We start from the raw sequence: 26,517 nt of genomic DNA, 5'->3' as shown, positions 1-26,517 counted from the left end.
CTGTGCCAGAAATGCCTCCATGTCCTCAAGCACATGGGGCAGCCAAGGGCAGGCAGTACAGTAGAGAGAAATGTGCAAAGAACTTGTGTTTGGAACCTGGCTCTATCACTTATAAGCTATGAAACCAAAGTAAGTCATTTAGCCCAGTAGTCAACAGAGCCAAATATCAACAGTACAACAATTGAAATTTCTTTTGAGAGCCAAATTTTTTAAACTTAAACTATATAGGTAGATACATTGTAATTAACTTAATTAGGGTGCTCCTAAGGTGGCCTTTGCTAAAAACTCAAGGGGCCAAAGAGCCGCATGTGGCTCGCGAGCTGCAGTTTGCCGACCACGGATTTAGCCAATCTGACTCTTGGTTTTCTTATCTATCTATTCTTTGAATACATATTAAAATATATTAAACATGATATTCTTCCTAGTTCAAATACAAACTTAAAATCAGTGTCATGCCATCCAAAACTGTATTTCTCTGCTACTTCAAAGCCCTGGATATACAGAGGTGGGCAAAATTAGATTTACAGTTGTAATACAAATAAATAATACAATAATTAATAATAATACAAGTAGAAACTCTGTCTTTCACATACAACTGTAAGCCTACTTCTGCTTACCCCTGTATTAAGTCAACCTCCTAAGAAACTCAAGCAACGAACCCGTAATGTAGAGCGATGGGACTCCAGAGCTGAGAGATCTGCTGGTACTGCTTCTTCTTGACTCAGCTTGATCTCATAACCTTTGACCAAGAGTTCAGCATCCTGAATGCTACGCATTAAAACATCGATTGTCTTGAGCCTGTGAGGACAAAATCACTTTCATTAACACATGAAATGGGCTACAGACCTGGAACACTAAGGAGAAGTTCACAAAACATAACTGTAAAAAAGCAACTTCATAAATATAAAAGAACATGGTATATGTGGTGCCAATTTAAGCCAATTCAAAATAAAATTCCAGGTGGCAGTGGGACACACACACACACACACACGGTAGACTCTGTGAGGCCAGAAACCCACTCAACACTATGAAGCATCGATAATCTGCTTCTCCTCAAGGTCACAGCTGGAGATGGGCAGTTAGAGGGAAGAGCTTCAAAGACCTGTATTTAGTTTACTTAAATTTTTTCTTTTTATTCTTTAGTGTCCCTCTTTCTTTCTTTCTTTTCCTTCCTTTCTTCCTCCCTCCCTCCCTCCCACCCTCCCTCATCCCTCCCTCCCTCCCTCCCTTCCATCCTTCCTTCCTTCCTTTAGAGGTATCTAATCAAACAGAAATGGGGTACAAAAGAATCCTAACACTGCAAATGAACTCTCCACTGACATTTGTTCAGTGGAACCCAAATATACCCACTCCATACTTGAACTAAAGCCATGGTCTTTTATCATGGGTACACGATCTTCAAGATCTGCAATCTCTCTTGATTGAAACACTCCGGCACCTCCCTTTCTCATCCCAATGGAAACATTGCCATTTGGACCCAAGTCCTCAGCTCACTCACTTATTCAGATAGACAGTGGAGAGACCATATACACGGTCCATTTTCTCTACCAGCAGATTGAGTTCTGAGTGCAGAGTTGAAACACTTGAACCAGATGGGGACTGATGAAGAAAACTGTTGCATTTCATAGAAACAGCATCCAAGTCTGACCTCAGTTGTTGCAAATCGTCCTGGGTATGCTGTCAGGAACAAGACATACAACAAAAAAATAGATTAAACAAGTTAGAATGAAGTCTTTGTAACAGCAAAATACTGGAAGCCACCTAAATGCCATCTATAAGAGAGTGGTTGAATAAACTCCGAAACAGCACTGCAGTGGGGGAAAGGGGAAGAACACACACACAGTAATTTCTGAACAATTAATCTGGACTATTAACATACTTTTAGGCGAACAACAAAAAGAACTAAAGGTAAATGTTGAACTCCAGTTAATAGGTTTGTTTTTTGTAGTAATATGACTTAGCAATTCTAAAAGTACTCTTTGTACATGTAAGAACTGAATAATAAGTGAATTTGCTAAGGATAATATCAAGTAGGTTTTTCAATCTTGGGGAAGGGAAGGAAGAAAGGTTAGAATAAGCCCTGTGGAACTGGATGGAGATAAGATACATATAAAATCATAGATGTTGCTGTTGTTTTTGCGTGTGTATATGTGTGACAGACTGATATACTTTTGTGATATATTTATATGTACATACTCACACATGTGTATATTTATATGTACATGTATATATAAATATGTGTGCAACACATAGGAGTGTGTGTGTATGTGTTTGCATATGTGTTTGTAAGTATGCACTTTTCTAGCTCTATCTGCTGAGCAGTCCTAGAGCAATGACATCCCAACAACAGTGAGCACACTCAGCACCCAAATCTTGGTTTCTAAATAACACTCTCCTCCTAAAAGAAGCAGGACTCCTTGGAGAAATGACTGATCCCAGGGTTGGGGCTGGCTAGGGCAAGGTGAACCTGGAATATTTTGTTTTATTGAGAATTAATAAAGCACTTAAAGAATAATGATGACATGTTAAAATGACATAGGAACTAGGAGTGACATCACCAAAAATGGTGGGGTAAGAACTCCAAAATTCCATCCTTCCATTAAAGCAACAATTAAGCTGTCAAAAACACTAAAATGACATAGGAACCAGCTTGAAGGGGCTACCAATTACTAAATTTGGAATATTTTGACCATCAAAATAGAGGTATCACAACTAAATGCAATGTGTGATACTGGATTGAATCCTGTACCAAAATTACTCATATTTTTTTTTTTTACAAGGGGGATAGGATGGGTTGGGATGCTACCCCAAAAGGGTTATTAGGTCAACTGATAAAATTTTAATAAATTCTTATATCAATATTCATTTCCTGATTTTAATTATTGTCCTATGGTAATGTAAGAGACTATCTTGTTTTTGGAAATGCACACTGAAGTATTTAGGGGTAAAAGGACATAATTTCTGGAAGTTTCCCTCAAGGAAGAAAATATTATGTATACATAAATGTTGAAAAAAATGTAAACCAAATGTAAAAATAAGTTAACATTTGGGGAATCTAGGTGAAGGATAAATCTAGGTGAAGAATAAAAACTTCTGTATATCTGAGCCCTGGCCCATCATTCCATACACCAAGGGGTGGCGGGTTTGATTACTGGTCAGGGCCCATGCGTGGGTTGCAGGTTTGACCCCCGGTTGGGGCGTGTGCAGAAGGCAGTGGATTGATGTACCTCTCTCAGATCTCTCTCTCATTCTTTCTCTCTCCTTTCCTCCTCTTCTCTCTCACATTGATGTTTATCTCTGAGTCTCTCTTCCTCTCTCTAAAAGTCAATGGGGAAAAAAACAATACTTTTGTATATCTGAAACCATTTCATAAAAAGTAAAACAAAAGGAAGGTCCTTTAGAAGAGCTGAAGGACCTTCATCTCCTAGAATGTTTTATTTTGTAGGCACAAATAGATTTTGGATCATTACAGAAAAGTAAAACATTTCAATATAAGAATTACAGGTTCATATATGATTCATATAGGTAAATTAGATCCCTCTAGGCCAATGAAAATTACACTGCCCTCTCAACCTCCTCTTCAAGCTTAAGAAAAATTAAGAACGATAAGAAAAAAAATGACACCTCATTAGCCATTCTTTTCATTCCTTTAAAGCTCTCAGATCAAATCTAATGTGTTTTTTTGATGGTAGATTTTCATTAAATGGTTAAGTATTCTGTGACAGTAAGATCCTGGAACAAACAGGCAATAAAAATATGGAATGCTTCACAAATTTCTGTATCATTCTTGTACAGGGGCCATGCTAATTTCTGTATTATTCCAATTTTAGTATATGAACTGCCAAAGTGAGCACCAAATCTAGTATTCTTCACAGAGCTCTCTCATACTATCCCAAGCAAAAATGTTCTATAACACTCTAAATTCCTAGAGCAATGTTAGTTGGAAATACACTAGGTGCTATCTTACAACCTCTCTCTCTCTCTTTTTCTGTTAATCCTCACCAGATATATTTTTTTCCCCATTGATTTTTAGAAAAGAGTAGAAGGGGGTGGGGGGAGAGAGACAGAAAGAACATTGATGTGAGACACAGAGCAATTGGTTGCCTCCCGCACATGCCCCATCCAGGGCCTGGGATTGAGCCTACAACCCAGATATGTGCCCTAGACCAGAATCAAACCCGGGACCCTTCAGTCTGCGGGCTGATGCTCTATCCATTGAACAAAACTGGCTAGGGCTTTACAACCTCTCTTATACTGAAGTTTCTTGTGATTTAAACGTTTTATTCTTTTTTAAGTACACTATACGCCAAAAACAACTTTTCTTTGCATGCCTTTGAGCACTTAAGAAAGCAACTAGTATTTGCTGCTTTTACTTCAAGAATACTACCCTACATTTTTATAGCATTTTATTTTTCCAGAAAGTTTATTATATGTACTATGTTACTTAATTTTCAAAACAAGTCTGTGACTCACATATTATCTCCATTTTATAAGAAAGGAAACTAAAGATGAGAGTTAATTTGCTCAAAGTCACAGAGAAAGTGCATTAAAACCCAGAGTAGAATCTGATTCTTTCTTTAACATTTTTGAGTCACATAGCTGGCAGTAACCATGTAATAGTAAGTAACATACACATAAGATAGAGCAGAGAGCATCTCCACAAAGCAGTCTTTAAACACAAAGCCAAATGCAGCGCTTAGAGCAGCTCACCAGTCTGCTTGCCTTCCCAACCGCGTAGGAAACTAATCAACACTCAGCAATACAGTGGGAGCTGAAACAAGCTTTTCCATCGGTAAAGGCCCTTACAGGCTGCCGCGAAGTAGGGTCGCCGTGAGTCTATTGCCTTCTTTCTTAGGACCCATACTCTCTTGCTACCCAATTCATTCTGAAAGCATTTACTGTGCAACTAACACCCACCTTTCTCTTAGGGCTTACCTCTTGCTCTGAAATCCTTAATGCACTGTCCTGCCGGGCATCTTTGTCAGTCCCAGAGCTGGCTGGGGTCTGAATTCGTTTGACTAGCCTCTGTTCACACTCTTCCAGGCGCAGTCGGATATTCTTCAGCTCTGAAATGTACATCTTGGCTACAGTTTCCTCTTTGTCCTCTGTGAATGCACAAGCACAGAAGACCATTACGCACCACAGTAGAGATCAGCAAGTCTGGGAAAAACAGACTCACCCTCAGACAAGAGGGTACCAATGGTTCCAGCAGACCTGATATTCCACCAATGAAAGCAAGGCCTTAAATGGGGAACTTAATGCCTGATCCTAAAGTCCTGGAATTATACAACTATATAAAGATAATTATAAATATTATCTTTCAGGACCCAAACATGTTATTTCCACAAGAAAATGTGATGGGTTGATTAGCAATAAGGACTAAAATATGGCCTCTTCTTCCACGATCTGAATTCATCTCTACAAGTTTTTCTCTCTCAAGGTTTTAGTGTTAGTGGTGACAGTACTTTCGAGTCTATATGCAGGGTCTTGCAGCACCCTTCAGAACTCTCATTCCACCTGTACTCTTCCTCTTCCCAAGGCACACACACCATTCTCTATGGATTTCATCAGGTGCTGGAAGTGGGTTTTACAAGCCTCCACTTCCTCTTCCAAACGCAGACGGTCCGCCACGGAGAAGAGAACGGAGTCCCGGCTATCCTGCAGGAAGTCTTCACAGTGGGCCTGGAGGGTCTTCATAACTTGGTGGCACTCCTCTGGTGTTGATAACCGAAGCTAGACAGGAAAAGCCAGAAAAAAGGTCACTAGAATGGGAACATAACACTTTCTCTCCTTTTTTCTTTTTTTACATTTAAAATAGACACAAAATAATGTTCAAACCATAATTGTAATCATGCTGATCTTTCACAAAGTGAACCTTCCACGTAATCAGCACTTAGGTCAAGAAGTAGAACAGCACTAGCACCCCAGAAGCACCCTTTGCACCCCCTTGGACATAACCTAATATTGGTTAATTCACCCTACTCCCCTATACATACACTTGTGCAAAAGAGATGCTGATGCTGCAGTGAGAAGCCTACAACCTTCTCCCTCTGCCAAGAAGACCAAATATGTTATTTTCATCAGGAATTTCTTAATCATTCAGGCTGCTGTTTCTAGTTCCTAAGAGCCTCAGGCCCCTAACCCTGAACCAGTCTCCCTGATTCCATTTTATTCTGATTGGGTGAGCAGGATCTCAGCGATGAAAAAAAAGTTCCTTCTGAAAAAAGCTTGCCAGTAGGATGTGAGCCTGGGGTGATGTTTTCACAATTACCTTTTCCAGGTTCCAGGTCTTTACAAGGTCGAGGTCCTTCCTCAGATAGTTCCAGGAGATAAGGCTTTTGGTGTTGACATGTAGCTGATGCCAAAGGGCCATCACCTTCTGATAAGACTGCTCCACTCTAGGAACAACACAGAACCTGGTTATAGCTTTTCTAAGATTTGAGACCATCTCAGAAAAAAATGTGATTACTTTAACAGAACTGAGCTTATATGCTGAGCAGAGAAAGGCAACAAGCCAAATACTTAAAAAAAATGCACAGCATCTTTAGAACTAAATTACTTGAGATCTCATACAATCTAATTTGCTGCATTATGTATATTATGTCAGCACACACTTAGCAATCTCATAAATGTTACCTAAATGTAACATAATTATGAGAGGTTAGAGAGAGAAAATACTCAGAGAAAGCAATGGCAGAGAAAATTAGAGATAAAATAATCTCATTTGTAATTGTTGAAAAATGACAACATCAACACTTAAAAAGTAATTTGCTATGTTCTATATATTTACAAAACTGCTAAAATGTTTAAAATTAAAATTAATTAATTAATCATCTGGTATACAGAGGGAAACTGCTTGAGAAGAGTTTTTTCCCAAGCATCCCATGCCTAATTCAGTCTCAACTTCTGGAAGACAAACTCACAGATACACAGACACATGCAAAACATACCAAATAAGCTTGAATTGAGAAATGTGAGATATTAATATAGGATGAAAAACTAGAAGCCAGGATTGTCAGTTAAAAATAAAAGACATTAAACTCATTAGTTTACTAGAGGCCCGATGCACAAAATTCGTGCAAGGGGCCCCGGCTTTGTCCGGAAGGTCGTTCGGCTGTCCGGTCTAATTAGTATTTTATGCTTTTATTATTACAGATCTTCCCTTTTTCCAAAAATCCCACTAAAATATCAGCAAAGTTTAAATAAAAGTTCAGGAAATTTCAAACAAGAACGAAAACACAAAGAAATATAAAGCAGAAAGAAAATTAGAGAATCAGTTCAGGAGATCAAATGAGAGTTCTTAAAAGCAAGAGCAGAACATAGAGAAGGAAATAATTAAAGAAACAATCCAACAAAAATTTCCCCAGTGCTTAAAAAAGTGAGTTTGCAGTTTGTATTCAGGGTAAGCACAAAGATTCACCTGAGGACAGAGCGTTCCCTCCAAAGATTAAGACAAAAGGATTTCAAAAGCTTCAGAAAGAAAAGTATTTTATTCAAAAGGTTAAAGTATCAAACTGATCTGTATTGTGACTGTAGTGGAGGATATGCAATTCTGTGCATCTGTCAAAAGCATAGTACTGCACACTACAAAGGGAGAATTTGACAGTTTTGTAAACTTAAGAGAAAAAAAAAAAAAGAAAGATAGAGTTGGGGGATGAGAAGAGATAAACCAAAGAACTTATATACTTACTAGAGGCCCAGTGCACGAAATTCATGCACGGGGAAGGGAGTGTCCTTCAGCCCAGCCTGCACCCTCTCCAATCTGGAACCCCTTGAGGGATGTCCGACTGCCCATTTAAGTCTGATCCCGGTGGGATTGGGCCTAAACGGGCAGTCGGACATCCCTCTCACAATCCAGGACTGCTGCTCCCAACTGCTCGCCTGCCTGCCTTCCTGATGCCCCTAATCGTTTCTGCCTGCCAGCCTGATCACCCCCTAACCACTCCCCTGCCAGCCTGATTGATGCCTAACTGCTCCCCTGCCAGCCTGTTTGCCCCTAACTGCCCTCCCCTGCAGGCCTGGTCACCCCTAACTGCCCTCCCCTGCAGGCCTGGGTCCCTCCAACTGCCCTCCCCTGCAGGCCTGGTCACCCCTAACTGCCCTCCCCTGCAGGCCTGGTCCCCCCCAACTGCTCTCCCCTGCAGGCCTGAGTCCCTCCCAACTGCCTTTCCCTGCAGGCCTGGTCGCCCCCAACTTCCCTCCTCTGCAGGCTTGGTCACCCCTAACTGCCCTTCCTTGCAGGACTGGTCCCTCCCAACTGCCCTCCCTTGTTGGCCATCTTGTGGTGGCCATCTTGTGTCCACATGGGGGCAGGATCTTTGACCACATGGGGGCAGCCATCTTGTGTGTTGGAGTGATGGTCAATCTGCATATTACTCTTTTATTAGATAGGATAGAGGCCTGGTGCATGGGTGGGGGCCAGTTGGTTTGCCCTGAAGGGTGTCCCGGATCAGGGTGGGGGTTCCCTTGGGGTGTGAGGCGGCCTGGGCGAGGGGCCTGTGGTGGTTTGCAGGCCGGCCACGCCCCCTGGCAACCCAAGCGGAGGCCCTGGTATCTGGGGTTTATTTATCTTCTACAATTGAAACTTTGTAGCCTGGAGCGGAGCCAAGCCTTCTGCTTGCTCCGTGGCGGCAATCATTTCTGTTAGGATTTATGTATCTTCTATAATTGAAACTTTGTAGCCTTAAGCGAGGCCTGGGCTGGCCAGGGTGTGTGGAAAGCTTGGCTTCCTCCATCGCCGGGGAAACCCAAGCCTCCCTCCTGCTCTCTGTGACCGTAGCCATCTTGGTTGGGTTTATTTGCATATTCGCTCCTGATTGGCTGGTGGGCATGACTGGTGGGCATAGCGGAGTGATGGTTAATTTGCATATTACCCTTCTATTATAAGATTATGTATACATAGCCCATGACACAGGCAATAGGGTAGTAAAGACTTGGGCGGGGCGGGGGGGTAAAGGCTGGGAGGGATAAACGGGGGGTAATGGGATTTATCTATAACTCTATTATCAATAAAAAATATATTAAAGCCCTACTGGTTTGGCTCAGTGGATAGAGCATCAGCCTGCAGACTGAAGGGTCCCGGTTTCAATTCCAGTCAAGGGCACATGCCTGGGTTGCAGGCTCGATCCCCAGTAGGGGGTGTGCAGGAGGCAGCCAATCAATGATTCTCTCTCATCATTGATGTTTCTATCTCTCTCTTCCTCTCCATTCCTCTCTAAAATCAATAAAAATATATTTTAAATATATATATATATGTTAAAAAAAAAAGGAAGTTAAAGAATGAGAATGCTACTGTACTTCTCAACAACAAACCCTGGAAGATAGAAAACAGTGGAACAGTGTCTTCAAGGCTCAGAGTGAAATAATTTTTAAAAGAATTTTATTACGAAAATTCGTAACTGACCAATTCATTATGAAGAGAGAAGACATTTTTAGATATGAGAGGTCTCAAAAACTTTACTTCTCATGGACTTTTTCTCAGTAGGCTCCTGGAGAGTGTACTTTCCTAAATCAGGGTGTAAATCAACAAATAAGACTTGGTTTCTAGGAATCAGAGGGTCCACACAGAAGAGAGGCAAAGCAAGTCTTCAGGTTGAAGATGAAGGGAAATGCCAGGGAGGCAGTACTGAGGCCTACACAGCAGGTTCAGACTGGAGAGATGTTTCCAAGAGAAAATAATAAAACAAAAAGTACCTATAGTGTTTGGCCAGCCTTTCACAGTAACGTAGGAGAGTTTGGGAATAAATTCATAATATGCAAATAGACAACTAAGCAAACTTAAGAACAGTTATTGGTACAGCCACTATGGTAAACAATCTGGTGACTTACCAAAAAACTAAGAATAGAGTTATCATATGACCCAGCAATCTCTCTTCTGGGTATCCACCCAAAAAAAACCTAAAAAATGTCTTTTTCAAAGACATATGCACCCCTATGTTCATTGAAGCATTACTCACAATGGCCAAGACATGGAGACAACCGAAGTGTCCTTAGACAGAGGACTGGATAAAGAAGATGTGGTATGTATACACAATGGAATACCACTCAACCATAAGAAAAGATGAAATACTACTATTTGTGACAACATGGATAAACCTTGAGAACATTATGCTACATGAAATAAGTCATTTAGGAAAAGCTAAGAACCATGATTTCACTCATCCATGGGATATATAACAACTCGTGGACACAGAGAGTGTGATAGTTACCAGAGGAAAGGGGGTAAGGCAGAAGGGGGCCTAATATATGGTGACGGAAGATGATTTGATTTTAGGTGGTGGGCACATGATGCAATATACAGATCCTGTATCATAGAAATGCACACTTGAAAACTGTATGATCCTCCCTTCCTCTCTGAAATTAATAACAATATATTTAAAAATTAAAAATAAAAATTATCAACTCCAAGAAAACAAAAAGTTATACAAGAAAGCAAATGGAAAGAAAAAAAGCAAATGAAACAATTTACTTATACATATATTCAGTCACCCACGCATTCATTCTCTCCCTCAGCGACCACCTACCGAGCACCTACTATGTGCCGGCAATGGTTCTAGCACTAAGGCTACAGAAATAAACAAAACAGACAAAAACCTCTACTCCTCTGGAACTTCTAACAGGAGGGGAGCAACAATAAACTAATATATAATCTGTTAGGTTGTATTAAGTGTTATGAAAAAAAGTTAAGATGAGTAAAGGAGACAGAAAGTGACAGGCAGTGAGTGGGGGAGGGGCAGTAAGATGAACTGAATGAAGCGAGGGAGTGAATCACATAAATATTTGAAAGCAAGCGGAGGAAGTGAAAGGCCTGAGGCAAGAATGTGCTTGTGGTGTTTGAGAAACAGGAAAAAGATGAGGGTGACTGGAGCTGAGCATAAGCAAGGAGAGTGGCAGAGGATGGATGAGTTTAGAGAGGGAAGACACAACAGGGGTAAATCTCACAATAATCCCCTACAGTACTCTGCGGCTCAGCTATAAGCCATTTAATATAACACAAAAATACCAGTTTAAACAAAAACTGTGGCATAACTACATTTGGAAGATGGGAAAAGGAGAAGTGTATGCAGGTATATGTGTAGCAAGCTAAATGTTAATATCCTAGAGTAGGAAGTCAATAGATAATTTCTAAAGTTGAAAAAAAATCAGAAAATAGCATAAAAAATAACCACCTTATTTATAAATTTGGAATTAAAACCAGAAAAGTCTGCTCAGAGTTAAAAATAATTGACGCTTGGAAGCAGAACTCTGGGGTGGAGAGGGTAGTTGGTAGTTTTTATTATAAGTGTTTTGGTATATTTCAACTCTTAAAAATATGTACATATTACTCTAATAAAATACAAATTAAAGAAGAAAATTAGCTGTCACTACATAAATCAATCTTCTGAGATTAAACTGTTTATAAACCAAGAACTTGTTTAAAAAAGAACTATCACTAAATATATCTCAATTGAAGGTAACCATTTACTAAAAAGCTACTATGTGCCTGGCAGTCTAACACTTGATATCCTAATAGAGGATCTTTCTCAAAAGAAACTTTAAATCTAGTTGCTTTGTTCAAGGACATCAGTTCTCCCAGGTCGAAGAGCAGAGGTGGCAATACAGAGTGGCAGTTGAGCCAAGTTACCTGCTGGCCATCTCAATGGCATCCTTATTGGGTGGAGGAATGAGGAAGCAGACAGATGGCACCATGGCCTCATTCCCTGTGGGGCTGATCACTTTCCACTTGGTCCTCTGGGAATTATCTTCCAAAACACATTCATCATTCTTGCAAATAGTAATCTGAAGAGAGAGATTTACAAGTTATTGCTAATGGATAAATCAACAAACCATTATTACCTGGTACCTGATCCCAAGGCTACAAAATCCTCAAGAAAAAATCATTTTGGAGATCTGCCATCATTTAGTGAAAGTCCCTGATTCTGACAAAAGATATCATGTAAAAATACACAACACAGGAAAGGTAAATAAATAAATAAATAAATCCAGGAAGCAAGTGTTCATGAAATGCCTGTTACATGTCAAGTAACTCAGTGAATGAAGGGTAGAAGGAGACAGTAAGACCTCCAAGAGCAATCTTTCATACATACAACCATTAGAGTGAAAATTAAAGGGACATGAGTACTCACAACTTTGCTTTTGATACTTCCTCCTCCTCCCTTTCTGTTGTCCCACCCAAATCCCTGAAAATGTTTAAGTAGTTGGAATCACCAGTTCTTTCTCTTGGATGATAAGTAACCAACAGTATTACCCCTATTTTATGGACAGAATTGAGACAGAAAAGTACAGAAAACGTCACTCATTCTTTTGTATAACAAATATTTATTGAGCCTACTATCTACCTGGAAGTATGCTAGGCCACTAGAGATAAAAATGGAGAAATGTTAAGCTGACAAACATGGTCTACATTCCACATATTCTGGTGGGATATATAAATACAATACTAAGTGACACATGCAATTTACTGAGAATGCACAGGAGGGACATGACTCAGTCTTGGCTAGAAAGGTAAAGAAACATTATTCAGGACCCTGAAGCCACAAAGAAAAGGGAATTGCTGTGGGACTTAAGCAGGGGAATGGCACTTGTTTGTAAGCGCTGGTGGTAGGATAAAGAATGCATTGGATGAGGGTGGGGTGATAAGATGAACTGAATGGAATGATTCAAGTGAAAGAACCTTGTTTAAATTCTAAATTTTAAAAACTCTAGTATTTGATCTTTCCTCATTATCATAGCCCTAACCGAAGGCTTCCCTTCTCCCATCCTTCCCTCTGGAGACAGAAGTATCCTTCCCACCTCCTTACCTCGATCTGCCGGTAATCACAGATGGCCTTCACAGAAATGGTGCTCTTTAGCACATGGTCGGGACTGCGTGGCTTTAGCTGAACAATTGCTTTTGATCTCCCAACAAGACTGGCAACAGAACTCTTGGACTGTATAAGCTGTTCCTTTTCATCCTACAAAATGAGAAGAAAATCAAAAGGACACTGTTGCTACTCAGAGTGACTAACAAAGAAAACTGAGTGCTCCACTACCTCAGAGAATGTCAGTTCTCAGTTAAATAAGCCTTGGTGGAGCCATCTTAGAAACACAAGGATACAGAAAAAAGGAGAGACTGTTTTTGTCTTCTACCAGGTGCTTTTGTACTCAAACTTTGCAGTTTTCTCCCCGTGCCCTTTCAATTAACCAACCATAAAGCAGCATGCAAAATAACAAAACATAAAACAAAAAAGAACATCTAGCTGCCAAATACAGCTTTAAGTTAGCAAAGGATTTCCCCAAATAAGTTCAGAGAACATAGAAGTTAAAAACAATAATAACAACTATGTTGTTATTGTTGTTGTTATTCAATTTTCACTGGTAGAAGCCAGTTCTTGCCTTCTGCTTAGGAGAAGCCAGAGTTAAGCTCTTTAAATTTTTAAAAATAATTATATCTACCACAAATGTTTTACTTTCTTAAATTGAATCAAACTTTCTCCAGAAAGATCTTAGGTCTTCAACCAACCATCAATGCAGTTGGTGAAGGCATCATGACAAATGATTTAGGATTTCCCTTTTAGTATCTTGCTGTGCGATAGCCATGTAAATTTGATAGGTTTGAAAGCAGTACCATGCAAAATTAAAACTCTCAAGTCTCTGCAAACCCAATTATCTTAAAAACTAATGAACCTCTTGTCAACAAAATTGGTAGCAATCTAGTGCCAATTCCATTAAAGTAAAAGATTAACCAGGATGTTTCAAGCCCATTTTGAGGTATAAAAATTCCCCAGAAGAGGGCTTTCTTTGGATGGAAGTAGATGTAATGAGAATAAAGAGTTAATAATGTTAAGAAATGCCATTAAGGAATTAAGAATATGCAAGTAAAAAAAGAAAGAAATGCTTAAATAAACTACCTTTGCCTGTCCCGGGGAGCATGATTGGAAGAAATACAACTTTAACTTATTAGTTAAGAAAGAGGAATGGAATATATCAGGGAGACAGCCACACGGTTCCATACTTGAAAGCTGGTCTACCCATGCCATTTTCCTTGCAATAAAGAAGTCAATTTCTGTCTAACCCACAGCCAAACATCTCAAATTCCAGAGACCAAGTGCTCAGCATGGTAAAAGTTCTGCAAAGAACCAGAAGCCAGGACAGATGCTCCCGAACCTGACGGAAAGCTGAGGACAAGCTGAGGAGCAGACCCAGGTGACTCCATGCCCAGATGATGCCGCCAACCCGATGCCCCTGACCTGGAGAGGAGGGAACAGAGCAGCGACCCTCGAGAAGAGAAGATATAACAATTGCAGAGGAGTTACCCTACAACAGGAAGGTATTCTGTGGAAGGGAGGAGATAATAGCCAAGGATTATTATATTCCTCCTTCATACTTGAAGTACCTCCAAGAGAGACATTCTAGAGACAACATCTGAAAAGTCAGCTTTTTACCCTTCATTCCAAATTAATTAAATTAACAGATTATTTGCCTAGGCAAAACACTGAATGTAAACCCATTCATAGGTTTATAATACCTGCAAATATATTTTAAAAATTAACTAATGCTCACAAATGCCCAAGTCTCACCCACACAAAAAATGGCACTGTTTGGTGTTATTCTGCTTCCTTTATAGTTGTCTGTTGAAATGTGACAATTCCCTGACTTCTCATACAGAAAAAGTAATTTCCCTATTACATACATATTTCTGTCTTACTGTGAGATGTACCTTGAGCCTTGCCTTGCCAACTCTATGTAATAATACATTCAATAAATGCAAGTAGCCCTGCTGCTGATTTACACCAGCACTCCCGAAGGAATAATTCATTGGAAGAAATAAATGTAAAATTGTTTGGGATTAAATACTGAATGCCTGGCTTATCTTGCATAAGATTTAAAAAGTAAATATTGCTACATAAATAAACTGAATATTACATTATATATAAAGACTTAATGTCCTTAATTAAATTCCATTTTCTAGTGCCTCATCATTACCAAAAGAAAGTTGCCAAGGAGGAAAAATTTGGTTCAGGTCTAGTTCATTGGGAGTTTTTGTTTTAAAAATTCTCTTCACATGAGAGACTTAAAAAGAATTTGATGTCAATCCCCTTTGACCCTACACCTCATCTTTGGCTCCAACTATTGAATTGAAACAGATAGGAACAATGCAAAGAAAGTATGATGAGCACTAAGTAGCTCAAGGGGAGATGACTAGGCCTTTACTTCAATAACATACCCACTGGAATCTTATTAGCAACTTCTTTAAGAAAAGAAAAGAGAAAAGGAAAAAGAGAGAAAAACTGATTAAATTCTATTAGAATGTGAGGCAAACGTTATAACAATGATCCACTGCCCTGTAGCTTTCAAGGATATAAACAGCAGCAGCTGAGAGGGTTTACTCTGTTTCTCAGAGTATGTTTCTGTAATCATCCCACTGATGCAACACCCACCATTGAGTCCTGGAGCAAGTCCTCAAGGCGGGATAAGCTGGTGTTGTGGTCACAGGAATATTTTCGTTTGATGGAGTCTTGGAGGTTCCTCAAGAATGACTCCAGGTCTCGTGCATCACTGAAGAACTGTGGGGATAGAAGGAAGGGATGCCTTGTGTTCATTACATCACAACACCAAGATCTTAACTGAGAAAGAATAATCCTACTATGCAGAGTTGAGCAAAGCTGATTAGACTCTCCGGAGAGTGATAGTTCATTACAAAGGCCACCAAAGTATAAACCAGAGGCTTTATATTGCCTCAGCCGGGAAATAGTTCTGGCCAGCACAAAGCCTATTGAACCCCATGGAAAAGTCAGTCTGCTTCACCCTCTCAGAAATCACTGCTCATTCCTCTTGACTTCTGACTAGTGACAGCACTTGGTTGTGAGGTAGAGTTCACAAAGGCCTAAATGCTGAGTTATCAAATGTTTTAATTTATTGATGTAATTACAACATGATCAGGAAGATGATTTAACTTAGGACAAAACCAAACAGATAATAGTTTATTTCTTCTGCCCATCCTCACTTGAAAACAAGTAGTATATTTTGCATGCTGTGACAAATTGTAGAAAAAAATGTTCCTAATATTTTGCAGGTCTTCCCATCAAGAGATGGAGTCGATTTCTCCTCCCCGTGAAGCTGGGCATGGCCACATGACTTCCTTTGGCAACTGGCATGTTAACAAATGTGACAGCAGAAGCCTGTACGTGTGACTGGGGCTTCCTCTCTCTTGCTGCTTGTGGAACACAGGCACTCTGTGAAGAAGCTCAGGATAGCCTACTGGATGCTAGAGACTTGTAAACAGACTTGTACCTTGTCACCCCAGATAGTCAGACATGTGAGTGATACCATTTGGGACCAACCAGCCCCCAGTCTGCCTGCCAGCTGCCTGCAGCCAGGATTAAGCCAGGCAAAATGAGAAAAACCACTCAGCTGAGCACAGCTCAAATTGCCAACCCACAGAGTCATGATATAACTAAATAATTGTTTTTTAAACCACTAAGTTTTAGGGTGCTGGTTTATACAACAGAAGATCACTGACACAGATAAGTGTTTTGTTTGTTTGTTTTTTGGCTTTTTAAAAAATGTATTTTTATTGATTTCAGAGAGGAAGGGAGAAGGAGAGAGAGATAGAAACATCAATGATGAGAGAGAATCATTGATCGGCTGCCTCCTGCACACCCCCCACTGGGGATTGAGCCCGCAACCCAGGCATGTGCCCTTGACCAAATCAAACCTGGGACCCTTTAGTCTGCAGGCTGATGCTCTTTCCACTGAACCAAACTGGCTAGGGCCACAGATCAGTTTTTAACCTTGCCTGTCCCATATATATGGGTAAACAAAAGTAGGTTTACAATTGTGAGTACACAAAACAGAGTTTATTCTTGCATTATTATTTATTAACTAGAGGCCCGGTGCATGAAATTCGTTCATGGAGGGGGGTGGTCCCTCAGCCCGGCCTGCACCCTCTCCAATCCAGGACCCCTCGGGGGATGTCTGACTGCCTCTCACAATCCGGGACCACTGGCTCCTAACCACTCGCTTGCCTGCCTGCCTGCCTGCCTGCCTGATTGCCCCTAACCCCCTTGCCTACCTGCCTGATCACCCCTAACCACCTCTGCCTGCCTGCCTGCCTGATTGCCCCTAACTGCTCTCCTACAGGCCTGATCACCCCTAACTACTCCCCTGCTGGCCTGATTGCCCCTAACTGCCTCTGCCTTGCCCCGCACCCAGGACCCAGGATTCCCTCCTCCGGCCAGTTGCAGGCACTCAGGACCTGGGCTTCCCTCCCTCTGGCCAGCCATAGGCACCCAGGACCCGAGACGGCCACAGCCACAGGGGACTGTGGGCGGGTGGCTTTGCCTGGGCCACAGCTGCAGGCGCCCAGGACCGCAGGGCGGGCGGCTTGTCCCTCTCCAAGGCCACAGGCGCAGGTGCAGCCGCTGGCGCCCAGGACCGTAGGGTGGACGGCTTGTCCCTCTCCTGGGCCGCAGGCGCAGGTGCAACCGCTGGCACCCGGGACCACGGGGCAGGCAGATTGTCCCTCTCCCAGGTCACAGCCTGGCTGGTCCCCATGCCTCTCTCACAAGCTCATTTGTGCCTGGCTGGTCCCCATGCCATTCTCCCCAGTGTTGAGTGTCTGAGCAGTTCCTGTGCAAGGGCATGAGGGCGTGAGGGTGTGACGACCATTTTCATATTAGCTCTTTATTAAATAGGATTATTGTATTTCCATATAAACTATAAACCTACTTTTGCCCACCCCTGCGTATATGCACACACAAAATCTCTTGCCAGAATAAAAACAAATATTCTTCTCATCCTTTACTACACACACACACACACACACACACACACACACACACACAGTTACACATAAACATGCACACAGAAAACCACAAAGCCCACATACCTGAAAGTAAGCAGTATTCTCTTTCACATGCTGCTCAACACACAAGCACAGCTGCTTCATCCACTGCAACTGGGACTGGACAGCGGCACTGTAAGCCTGAAATCACCAAGCACAGACAACAGGGCATGAGATTAATTGACCCAAAATACACGTGCAATGATAAGGCTGCTAATGATAGAGAGGATACAGAAGATACATGGAGATACTTGATTGGCAGCCGCTCAGTGCTTCCATAAGCAAGAGGCTTGTCTTTTATTCAACATGATTTTGTTAGAAGGGGTTACATAGAAAAGGCCTCTTCCACACTCAGTTGCAACTACATGATCTGGCCAGCAAAACCCAGGCATAAATAAACCCTCCTGGATTGCTCCACTTCTCTGGGCAAAGGCACCACATCAACAAGAGACAGGACCTATCCGGACAGTTATTTGGGAAATATGTGGTCCAAGCCATTTTCCCCATGAAGTTAGGATTCAATCTTGTTTCTCGTAGTATTGCCCGTAGACCATCAAAACTGTTTGCAGTCTTTTGGGGGCTGGGGTGAAAAGGGAGAAACCCCAAGACAAATGATCCCAGACATTTCCTCCAGGTCCTTCAGCAGAACAAAGCCTCTGATTTGAGTACTTTTATAAACAACCACCTCTGAGCACTTGGCCCTTACATGTTCTCAAGTCACATACCTCCACAGTCTGCTTGGCTGGGTGGTTCTCAAGTGATAGCAGCTCTGCTGTATCTTGTAGAGACCGAAACACATCCTGTTTTTCCTCCAGTTCCATTGTCAACTCCTGAAAATTGAATTCAACTTTATGCAATAAGTGCTATTAAGGGAAGAGTAGCAATAAAAGGCTCTGTTCCCTGCCCTACTTTTAAAAAGGCTGCAACACTGTGGCTAATGCCAAAATGAGATGCATGAACAGTACATGCCAAAGGATTTCAGAGAAGAGCAAAAATGCTGGAATTACTGGCAAATGATTCACAAAGGACTTGGGACCCCAGCCAGAGCCGAGTAAGTGGGAGAACACAGGATGAGCACTGAAAGCAGAGAAAGGAAATAGCTTGGCCAGAGTGGCCAGTTCATGTCAGCACCCACTAACACCGTACCTGACACACCAGTGGATCTGTATCACTGACTGGTTGGCTTTGCTAAGACTATTCCCTTAGACTATGGTGTCCTCCTCTGGCTCGAAATTCTATTCACATTACAGGACCCAGTTTAGATGCCAGCTCTTCTGTGAAGCTGGGTACTGATCCTTAGGGTCAGATTTGACTGCTCCTCCTTGATGCTTTCCAAGCACCTTATTTACATTTCTTTCATGGCTTTATTTCCATCCTCATACAGATTGTTGATTGTATTATCATATCTATTATTGCTTCTTTACTTCAGAAGAATCCTGTATCACTCTCTATTCAGGAATAGCTTATATTAAAAAAAAAACACCACACTTCTAAATCAATGGAATTAAAGTATCTAAAGTAAGTGTTAGTAAAAACATTTCCTATTTGCATAGGGTTTATAAAATGTTTAAAAATCCTCTGAGATGTAGAAATACTAAAAGTAGCAAAAAATAATCCTACTTACTTAAATACATCTTTCACTGAAAAGAATACAAAGCACTGTCCCATAGTCCAATGCTGAATTTTCCCTCCCATTTCACAAATAAAGAGATTGATCACGGCCAGTGTGTCTCAGAGGTTGAGCACTGACCCATGAACCAAGAGGTTACCTGTTTGATTTCCGGTCAGAGCACATGCCTGGGTTACGGGCTCCATCCCTAGTAGGAGGCATGCAAGAGGCAGCTAATTGGTGTTTCTCTCTCAATGTTTCTATCTCTTTCTGTCCCTCTCCCTTCCTCTCTCTCTATAAAAATGAATAAAAACTTATTTTTTAAAAAAAGAAATTGAGACCCAAAAAATTATTAAATGAATTAGAGAATTCAGCATTTCTGAGAAGCCAAGAGTATACTTCAGTTAAACAATACTAAGATTATTAGTTATTAAATCTTACTGAGTCTTTTATAAATCCCTGTGAAGGGGTACTATTATCCCATTTTACAGAGGTCCAGAGAGATTAAAAAACTTACTCAAAGTCACTGAGCTAGTAAGTCGAGGGATAAGTTAACTTAGGTCTAGTGCACTATGAAGCCCATAATCTTAACCACAAAGCTATATTGCTTCTGAAATGACTCTACTTGCAGGCTGCTCCATGAACCCAAGACTCTGCCTTTCTCAATGCATTCTAAGTAAATTCATTCCAGGGCTGGATTTCCCTCTCTCCATGGATACTTCTCACATATACAGATGCATTAAACAGGGTCCCTATTTCTGTCTAGCAGAATGAAAATCCAGGAACCCTAGCTCTCAGCAGGCTAGACCCTCTGTCTCCTTCTGCTGCTGTTACATAAATATGACAGGCATGTTGTGCTAGACTCACTGAGAAGTAATTTTTCTTGGCTGAGATATTAGGATTGTTGTCACTCCAATCATATGCTAGTTCCTCTTCCTCTTTCTCATTCAACCAAATTAACTCAGCTGTAGCTCTGGAAACAAATTTATGCAGGCTTTGAAGGTGCCTCATCCGGAAGCTAGAAGTTTCCTAGACAAAGCAAGGATTACAAGGTTAAACCACCAGCCTTTCATCTACAGAAGATAGCACACTTGACATCAAAGTGAAGAATAACTCAGGAAATGAATTTTGTCTTGTTTTGTAAACTGTGGGTGCTTCTCCATTGACTTAGATTTAGCACAAGTTTGGCACAGGACTCCAGAGCCCTTGTCAATTTTAGCTAAAAGTTGGAACTCACCTGGCCTTTGTGGGGCTCCCTGGATAAAGAATGATCCTGGGCCTGTCATACTCTGAGCAATCTTGAATGACAGGAAGGAAGACTACAGAGAGAAGTCCCTTCCCCATCAACCTCAAACTTTTAGTTTTAGTGTCTCAAAGCACAGGTAACCACTGCTTTGGGAAAGCAGGATAGCTCAGATAGCTCTACTTAAAACTTTCTGGGGCAGTGGTTCTGCTCCATTAAGAAAGTATTATATACATATGAACAATGGCAAAGTACATGATGTAATTTAATAAACAGAAAACCAAAATGGCCAAATTAGGGAAAGGAGGTGTTTGGAGGAAATCAGATTCTCCAGGAACAGAACACAGAGTTAGTCAGTTTACCTTCAATTTACAATACTGCGTCTCCAGCTTTCCAAGAGTTTCAACATAACTAGTATGAAAATTCTGAGACATTTTTCCCTGATAACAAAGGAATAAAACAGGAACACATTAGAGAAAGGATAAGTAACTATATTTATGACATGGTTTCAACTATGTAAACATTATGTCTGCACACAGGTAGAGACTACTTACTCTGAGAAAATAGAAGCTTAGATAATAAACCTCTGGGTCAGATTTTACAGCTTGGAGCAGCACTACACGAGGAACAGTTCAGCAGGGAGAATACAACTGACAGACCACACTGTCTCATTATTCTAGTAATTCTGGAAAGTTTCTTTAAAAAACCTATGCCTAATGAGTCCAAAATCATTCAACTTCTTTTTTGAAGAGGAAAGCTGAAGTAAAAAAAAATAAAAAAAAATTGGAGCCCCGCTGGTGTGGCTCAATGGTTGAGCATTGACCTCTGAACCAGAGATCACAGTTTGATTCCTGGTCAAGTCACATGACCGGATTGCAGCTAAATCCCCAGTGTGGGATGTGCAGGAGGCAGCTAATCAATGATTCTCTTATCATTGATGTTTCTAGCTCTCCCTTCCTCTCTAAAATCAATAAAAATATATTTTAAAAAAGAAATTAAAAAATGGGAAGGTAGAATGAGTAAAGAAGAGAGACTGAACAATTTCTCTGCACCAGCTCTCTACTGAAGACAGAAGGTGAAGTGGAAAGAACAAGAACTTTTGGAGCAGAGGGTCTGAGTTTGGAAACTGCATCCACTACTTACCAATACTGACCTCAGCTTTCAGGATCACTTCATTTTTGCCAAAAAGAGTTAATAAAAAAGAATCTTTCCCACAAGGTTATTTCAAAGAGCAAAAGGACATTTCATGTGAAAAGGGAGTTTGTTATAAAGTGCTGCTTATGGTTATCATTCCTTGCCAAAGCCCCCTTCTCCTTAGAGACAGCTGCATCGTGCGTACTGCCCTGTTACCCACCCTGCCCTACCTCCCTTATGGATTCTGACTGTCACGCACCTCATACAACCTGGCCTCTTTGACACTTGAGCCCAGCTCTTCCACACTCGTATGAATGTGCTGCTGTGTTTCCAGCTGCAACTCCACACTAGGCAGGTCATTGCCCCACTCTGCTCGCTCCAGTTTCATCTGAAAAAGAAAAACACATACATAATAACTTACTGCTAAGTTGGCAGAAAAAGAAAATTGTCACAACCAACATTTGGACAAGAGGGCTAGAGGTAGAGGGTTGGCAAAAGGATATCTCCATTATGACCTCTTACAGAACAATATGCCATAATCACCCCTCTAGGAGCTAGAGACTAAACCCCACCAGCTACAGCAGCAGGGGCAGGCTTTTGCTGCTGCATTATGGGAAGATGTTCCTAAATTTACCAACTAGGAAGGTGTTTCCACTGGCTGAAGATGCTTAACTTTATAGTTCAGGCATTTCCCTTTATAGAGTCCCTTCAATTCACAATAAAAATGGATATAAGAAAGAAATATCTGAAAATAATAAGCTTCATTCACGGCATCAACTATTGGCCAATGAATTTTAAAACATTAGCTTGTCTTTGAATGTTTTTATTTATTGGTACATGGGGACTCCATCATCAGAAGATGGGAAATATCTCACACAAACAAAAGGGTTAGAAGGATAAGGAGGACAATATTGAACTTGAACCATTATCCTAGAACAGCTGTCACCAACTGATGGTCCATGAGGTCCGAAAGGTTGGCGACCGCTGTCCTAGAGTACATGTAAATAGTTCCCCCTAGGGATGTAAAGTACAGCATAGGGCATATAGTCAATCATATTATAGTAAACTAGATGCCCGGTGCATGAAATTCGTGCATGGGGGGAGGGTGTCCCTTAGCCCAGCCTGCACCCTCTCCAATCTGGGACCCCTCAAGGGATGTCCGACTGCCCGTTAAATGGACATCCCTCTCACAATCCAGGACTGCTGGATCCCACCTGCTCGCCTGCTTACCTTCCTGATTGCCCCTAACCGCTTCTGCCTGCCAGCCTGATCACCCCCTAACCACTCCCCTGCCAGCCTGATTGATGCCTAACTGCTCCCCTGCCAGCCTGTTTGTCCCTAACTGCCTTCCCCTGCAGGCCTGGTCACCCCTAACTGCCCTCCCCTGCAGGCCTAGTCACCCCTAACTGCCCTCCCCTGCAGGCCTGGTCCCCCTCAACTGCTCTCCCCTGCAGGCCTGGGTCCCCCCCCCCCCCAACTGCCCTTCCCTGCAGACCCAGTCACCCCCAACTTCCCTCCTCTGCCAGCCGGGTCACCCCTAACTGCCCTCCCCTGCAGGCTTGATCGCCTCCAACTGCCCTCCTTTGCAGGCCTGGTCCCTCCCAACTGCCCTCCCCTGCTGGCCTGATTGCCCACAACTGCCCTCCCTTGCAGGCCTGGTCCCTCCCAACTGCCCTCTTCTGGTGGCCATCTTGTGTCCACATGGGGGCAGCCATCTTGTGTGTTGGAGTGATGGTCAATCTGCATATTACTCTTTTATTAGATAGGATAGAGTCCTGGTGCATGGGTGGGGGCCAGCTGGTTTGCCCTGAAGGGTGTCCCGGATCAGGGTGGGGGTTCCCTTGGGGCATGGGGGGGCCTGGGCAAGGGGCCTGTGGTGGTTTTCAGGCTGGCCATGCCCCCCAGTGACCCAAGCAGAAGCCCTGGGATCTGGGATTTATTTATCTTCTACAATTGAAACTTTGTAGCCTGGAGTGGAGCCAAGCCTTCTGCTTGCTCCGTGGGGGCAGCCATTTCTGTTGGGATTTATGTATTTTCTATAATTGAAACTTTGTAGCCTTAAGCGGAGGCCAAAGCAGGCCAGGGCTGCAGAAGCTTGGCTTCCTCCACCGCCGCGGGTAACCCTAGCCTCCTGCTCTCTCCAGCTTCGTGGCTGCCGCCATTTCTGTTGGGATTTATTTATCTTACCTAATAAAAGAGAAACATGCAAATTAACCATCACTCTGCTATGCCCACAGCCAATCAGAGTGAATATGCAAATTAACCCAACAAAGATGGAGGTTAATTTGCATATGCAGGGTGGAGCGTGCTATGAGGGGAAGCGGCGTGGTGGAGGGAACTACTGGAGCCGTGCTCCGGCCAGAAGCGAGGACTTGCCGGCTCCAGGAGGGCCGGGAGTGGGGACTTGCCGGCTCCCTGGCAGCCAGGGAGCGGGGACTTGCTGGCTCCCTGGTGGCCTGGGGAGCGGGGACTTGCTGTCTCCCGGGCAGGCTGGGGAGCTGGGACTTGCCAGCTCCCAGGCGGGCTGCAAGTGAAGCCAGGGGAAAGAAGGCCTATTCTTGCACAAAGAATCGTGCAATGGGTCTCTAGTCTTCTATAATTGAAACTTTGTAGCATTGAGTGGAGGCCTGGGCCGGCAAGGGCAGGCAGAAAGCTTGGCTTCCTCCATTGCCAGGGAAACCCAAGCCTCCCTCCTGCTCTCTGTGGCTGCAGCCATCTTGGTTGGGTTTATTTGCATATTCCCTCCTGATTGGCTGTTGGGCGTGGCTGGTGGATGTAGCAGAGGTACGGTCAATTTGCATATTACTCTTTTATTAGATAGGATACGTATGGTGTCAGATGGATACTGGACTTATTGGGGTGATCACTTCATAAGTTATATATAAATGCCTACTCGCTATGTTGTACACCTGAAACGAATACTATAATGTCAACTGTAATTGAAAAATAGTTTTCTTTTAAAGTGCCCCACAGTGCCCTAACTGGTTTGGCTCAGTGGATAGAGCGTCGGCCTGCGGACTAAAGGGTCCCAGGTTCGATTCCGGTCAAGGGCATGTACCTGGGTTGCGGGCATATCCCCAGTAGGGGATGTGCAGGAGGCAGCTGATCGATGTCTCTCTCTCATCGATGTTTCTAACTTTCTATCCCTCTCTCTTCCTCTCTGTAAAAAAATCAATAAAATATATTAAAAAAAATAAATAAAATAAAGTGCCCCACAGAATTGTGAAACAAAGAAGCCTTGCTTAAATGTAAGAGTTATGGCCAAACACAAAAAAGTGAAGAATAAGCTTCTCTGCCAATGAGGAAATTTCAGAAACAATAACTGAGATTTATAGACTCTGCAACTTCTCCCACAAGCTCCCACTTGGAGCACAGTTAGCTGAAGGGAACAAATTCTCTAATGGCTTTAAGTTAGAAAAGTCTATGCTATTCAGTGTAGAATTTTGAGGATGTGAGCTGATCCAATCCATTTAAAATTTAAGAAAACAGGGGTCTGAGTCCTAGGCAGCATCAATAATCAAGGGACATAGAGCAACGTGGTCCTCTTAGATAAGTTGCTGTGCACTGTACAAGCATTTGGAACATTCACCCACCTGCATTTCTTCTACCCAAGACAGTAGTTCATACACAAATCGGAGATTGCCTTCATCTTCAGAGGACGAGATAGACACAAGTTCAGCCCGAGTCATGGGCTTTCGGAACCAGGAGGTAGAAGAAGAATGGGTTCCCTTGGTCAGGGGTTCTGCCTTCAGATGAGTAGTGGTTAAAGTAGAGGGTGGAACCAATTCAAGTGAAGTAAAGTGGCCCTTCCGATACAAGTTTGTGCACTCTAGGCGCAAGGTGACCAGCTCATCCTGCAGACGCATAACCCTGAAATGTAAGAAGAGAAAAGGAGGAGGAGACTTACATTTGTAATGTACTTTTTAAAATAAAATCTTCCCTATCTATTTGACAAGGATGAGGATTATCAGGAAAGAAAGAGAAAGTGTTATATGAATGCAAAGATGTTATTAACATCTTCATTGTACAGAGTTGGCAGAGAGGCAAATAACAAATTATAGTGTTAACTAGAGGGAAGCAAATACCTGTGTATATAACTTGAAGGTGGTATAACAAAATAAACAATAGATTAGGGGGTCCAAAGATGTAAGTCTTAGTCTTGGCTCTGTATAAGCCATGGTTCTTGGGTGATCTTCATCCCCTTTGTGGGTCTTGGTTTCCTCCTCTACAAAGTGACGTATCAGATCACCAGCATTCTAAACCAGATCTGGTACCCACCCCTGCAGGCCACTCTGAAGTATGTGTGGTGTTATAAGATACCACAATGATTAGGAAACCCTACACTTACTTAGTGGGCAGGGCCTGCAATAAGGGGAAATTGTCCTCCACCATGAGACTTTCCCAGCCAAAATACCTGCAGTATTCCTGAACTCTAAGGTCAAGTCACAAAATTCAATACCTGACTCTTGAGCCATGAGTCTCAGCAGTAAGCAAACTTCCTGTATGAGTTCCATGTTCCTCACCTAAAAGCCAGTTCTTCTAGCTGGTAATAGTTCTCATCCCGTAGGATCTGGAGATCCACTTGCAGCTGCCTGATAAGACCTTCGCATTCCTGAATGTACATGATGACATCTGACTCACACTGCACTGGTTGTCCTGACTCCAGGTGAGCAGCGTCCTGAGGGAGAAAGGGAGAGTAAGAGTGGG

At 42.2% G+C, this 26,517-nt stretch overlaps 1 protein-coding gene across 6 annotated transcripts in view; it reads right to left on the bottom strand.

The window, feature by feature from the left end:
• Positions 1-26,517, bottom strand: part of MACF1 (microtubule actin crosslinking factor 1) — a 360,803-nt gene that overhangs the window by 150,653 nt on the left and 183,633 nt on the right. For all 6 annotated transcript variants that reach the window (XM_080657531.1, XM_080657534.1, XM_080657532.1 and 3 more), the window contains 15 exons: positions 26,334-26,488; positions 25,404-25,680; positions 22,070-22,198; positions 21,039-21,116; positions 20,301-20,462; positions 18,550-18,654; positions 17,870-17,965; positions 15,420-15,545; positions 12,801-12,953; positions 11,624-11,778; positions 6,272-6,398; positions 5,550-5,733; positions 4,936-5,105; positions 1,499-1,677; positions 660-798 (listed from right to left, as the gene is read on the bottom strand). In XM_080657531.1, the coding sequence (XP_080513657.1) occupies positions 660-798; positions 1,499-1,677; positions 4,936-5,105; positions 5,550-5,733; positions 6,272-6,398; positions 11,624-11,778; positions 12,801-12,953; positions 15,420-15,545; positions 17,870-17,965; positions 18,550-18,654; positions 20,301-20,462; positions 21,039-21,116; positions 22,070-22,198; positions 25,404-25,680; positions 26,334-26,488 (2,235 nt within the window). The remainder of the gene's footprint in view (positions 1-659; positions 799-1,498; positions 1,678-4,935; positions 5,106-5,549; positions 5,734-6,271; positions 6,399-11,623; positions 11,779-12,800; positions 12,954-15,419; positions 15,546-17,869; positions 17,966-18,549; positions 18,655-20,300; positions 20,463-21,038; positions 21,117-22,069; positions 22,199-25,403; positions 25,681-26,333; positions 26,489-26,517) is intronic.

The sequence above is a fragment of the Plecotus auritus genome, assembly GCF_963455305.1.
Source record: "Plecotus auritus genome assembly, chromosome: 2".
NCBI classification, from domain to species: domain Eukaryota; kingdom Metazoa; phylum Chordata; class Mammalia; order Chiroptera; family Vespertilionidae; genus Plecotus; species Plecotus auritus.
Note: the sequence above shows the minus strand (reverse complement) of the source record. Positions and strands in the feature narration are given on the sequence as shown.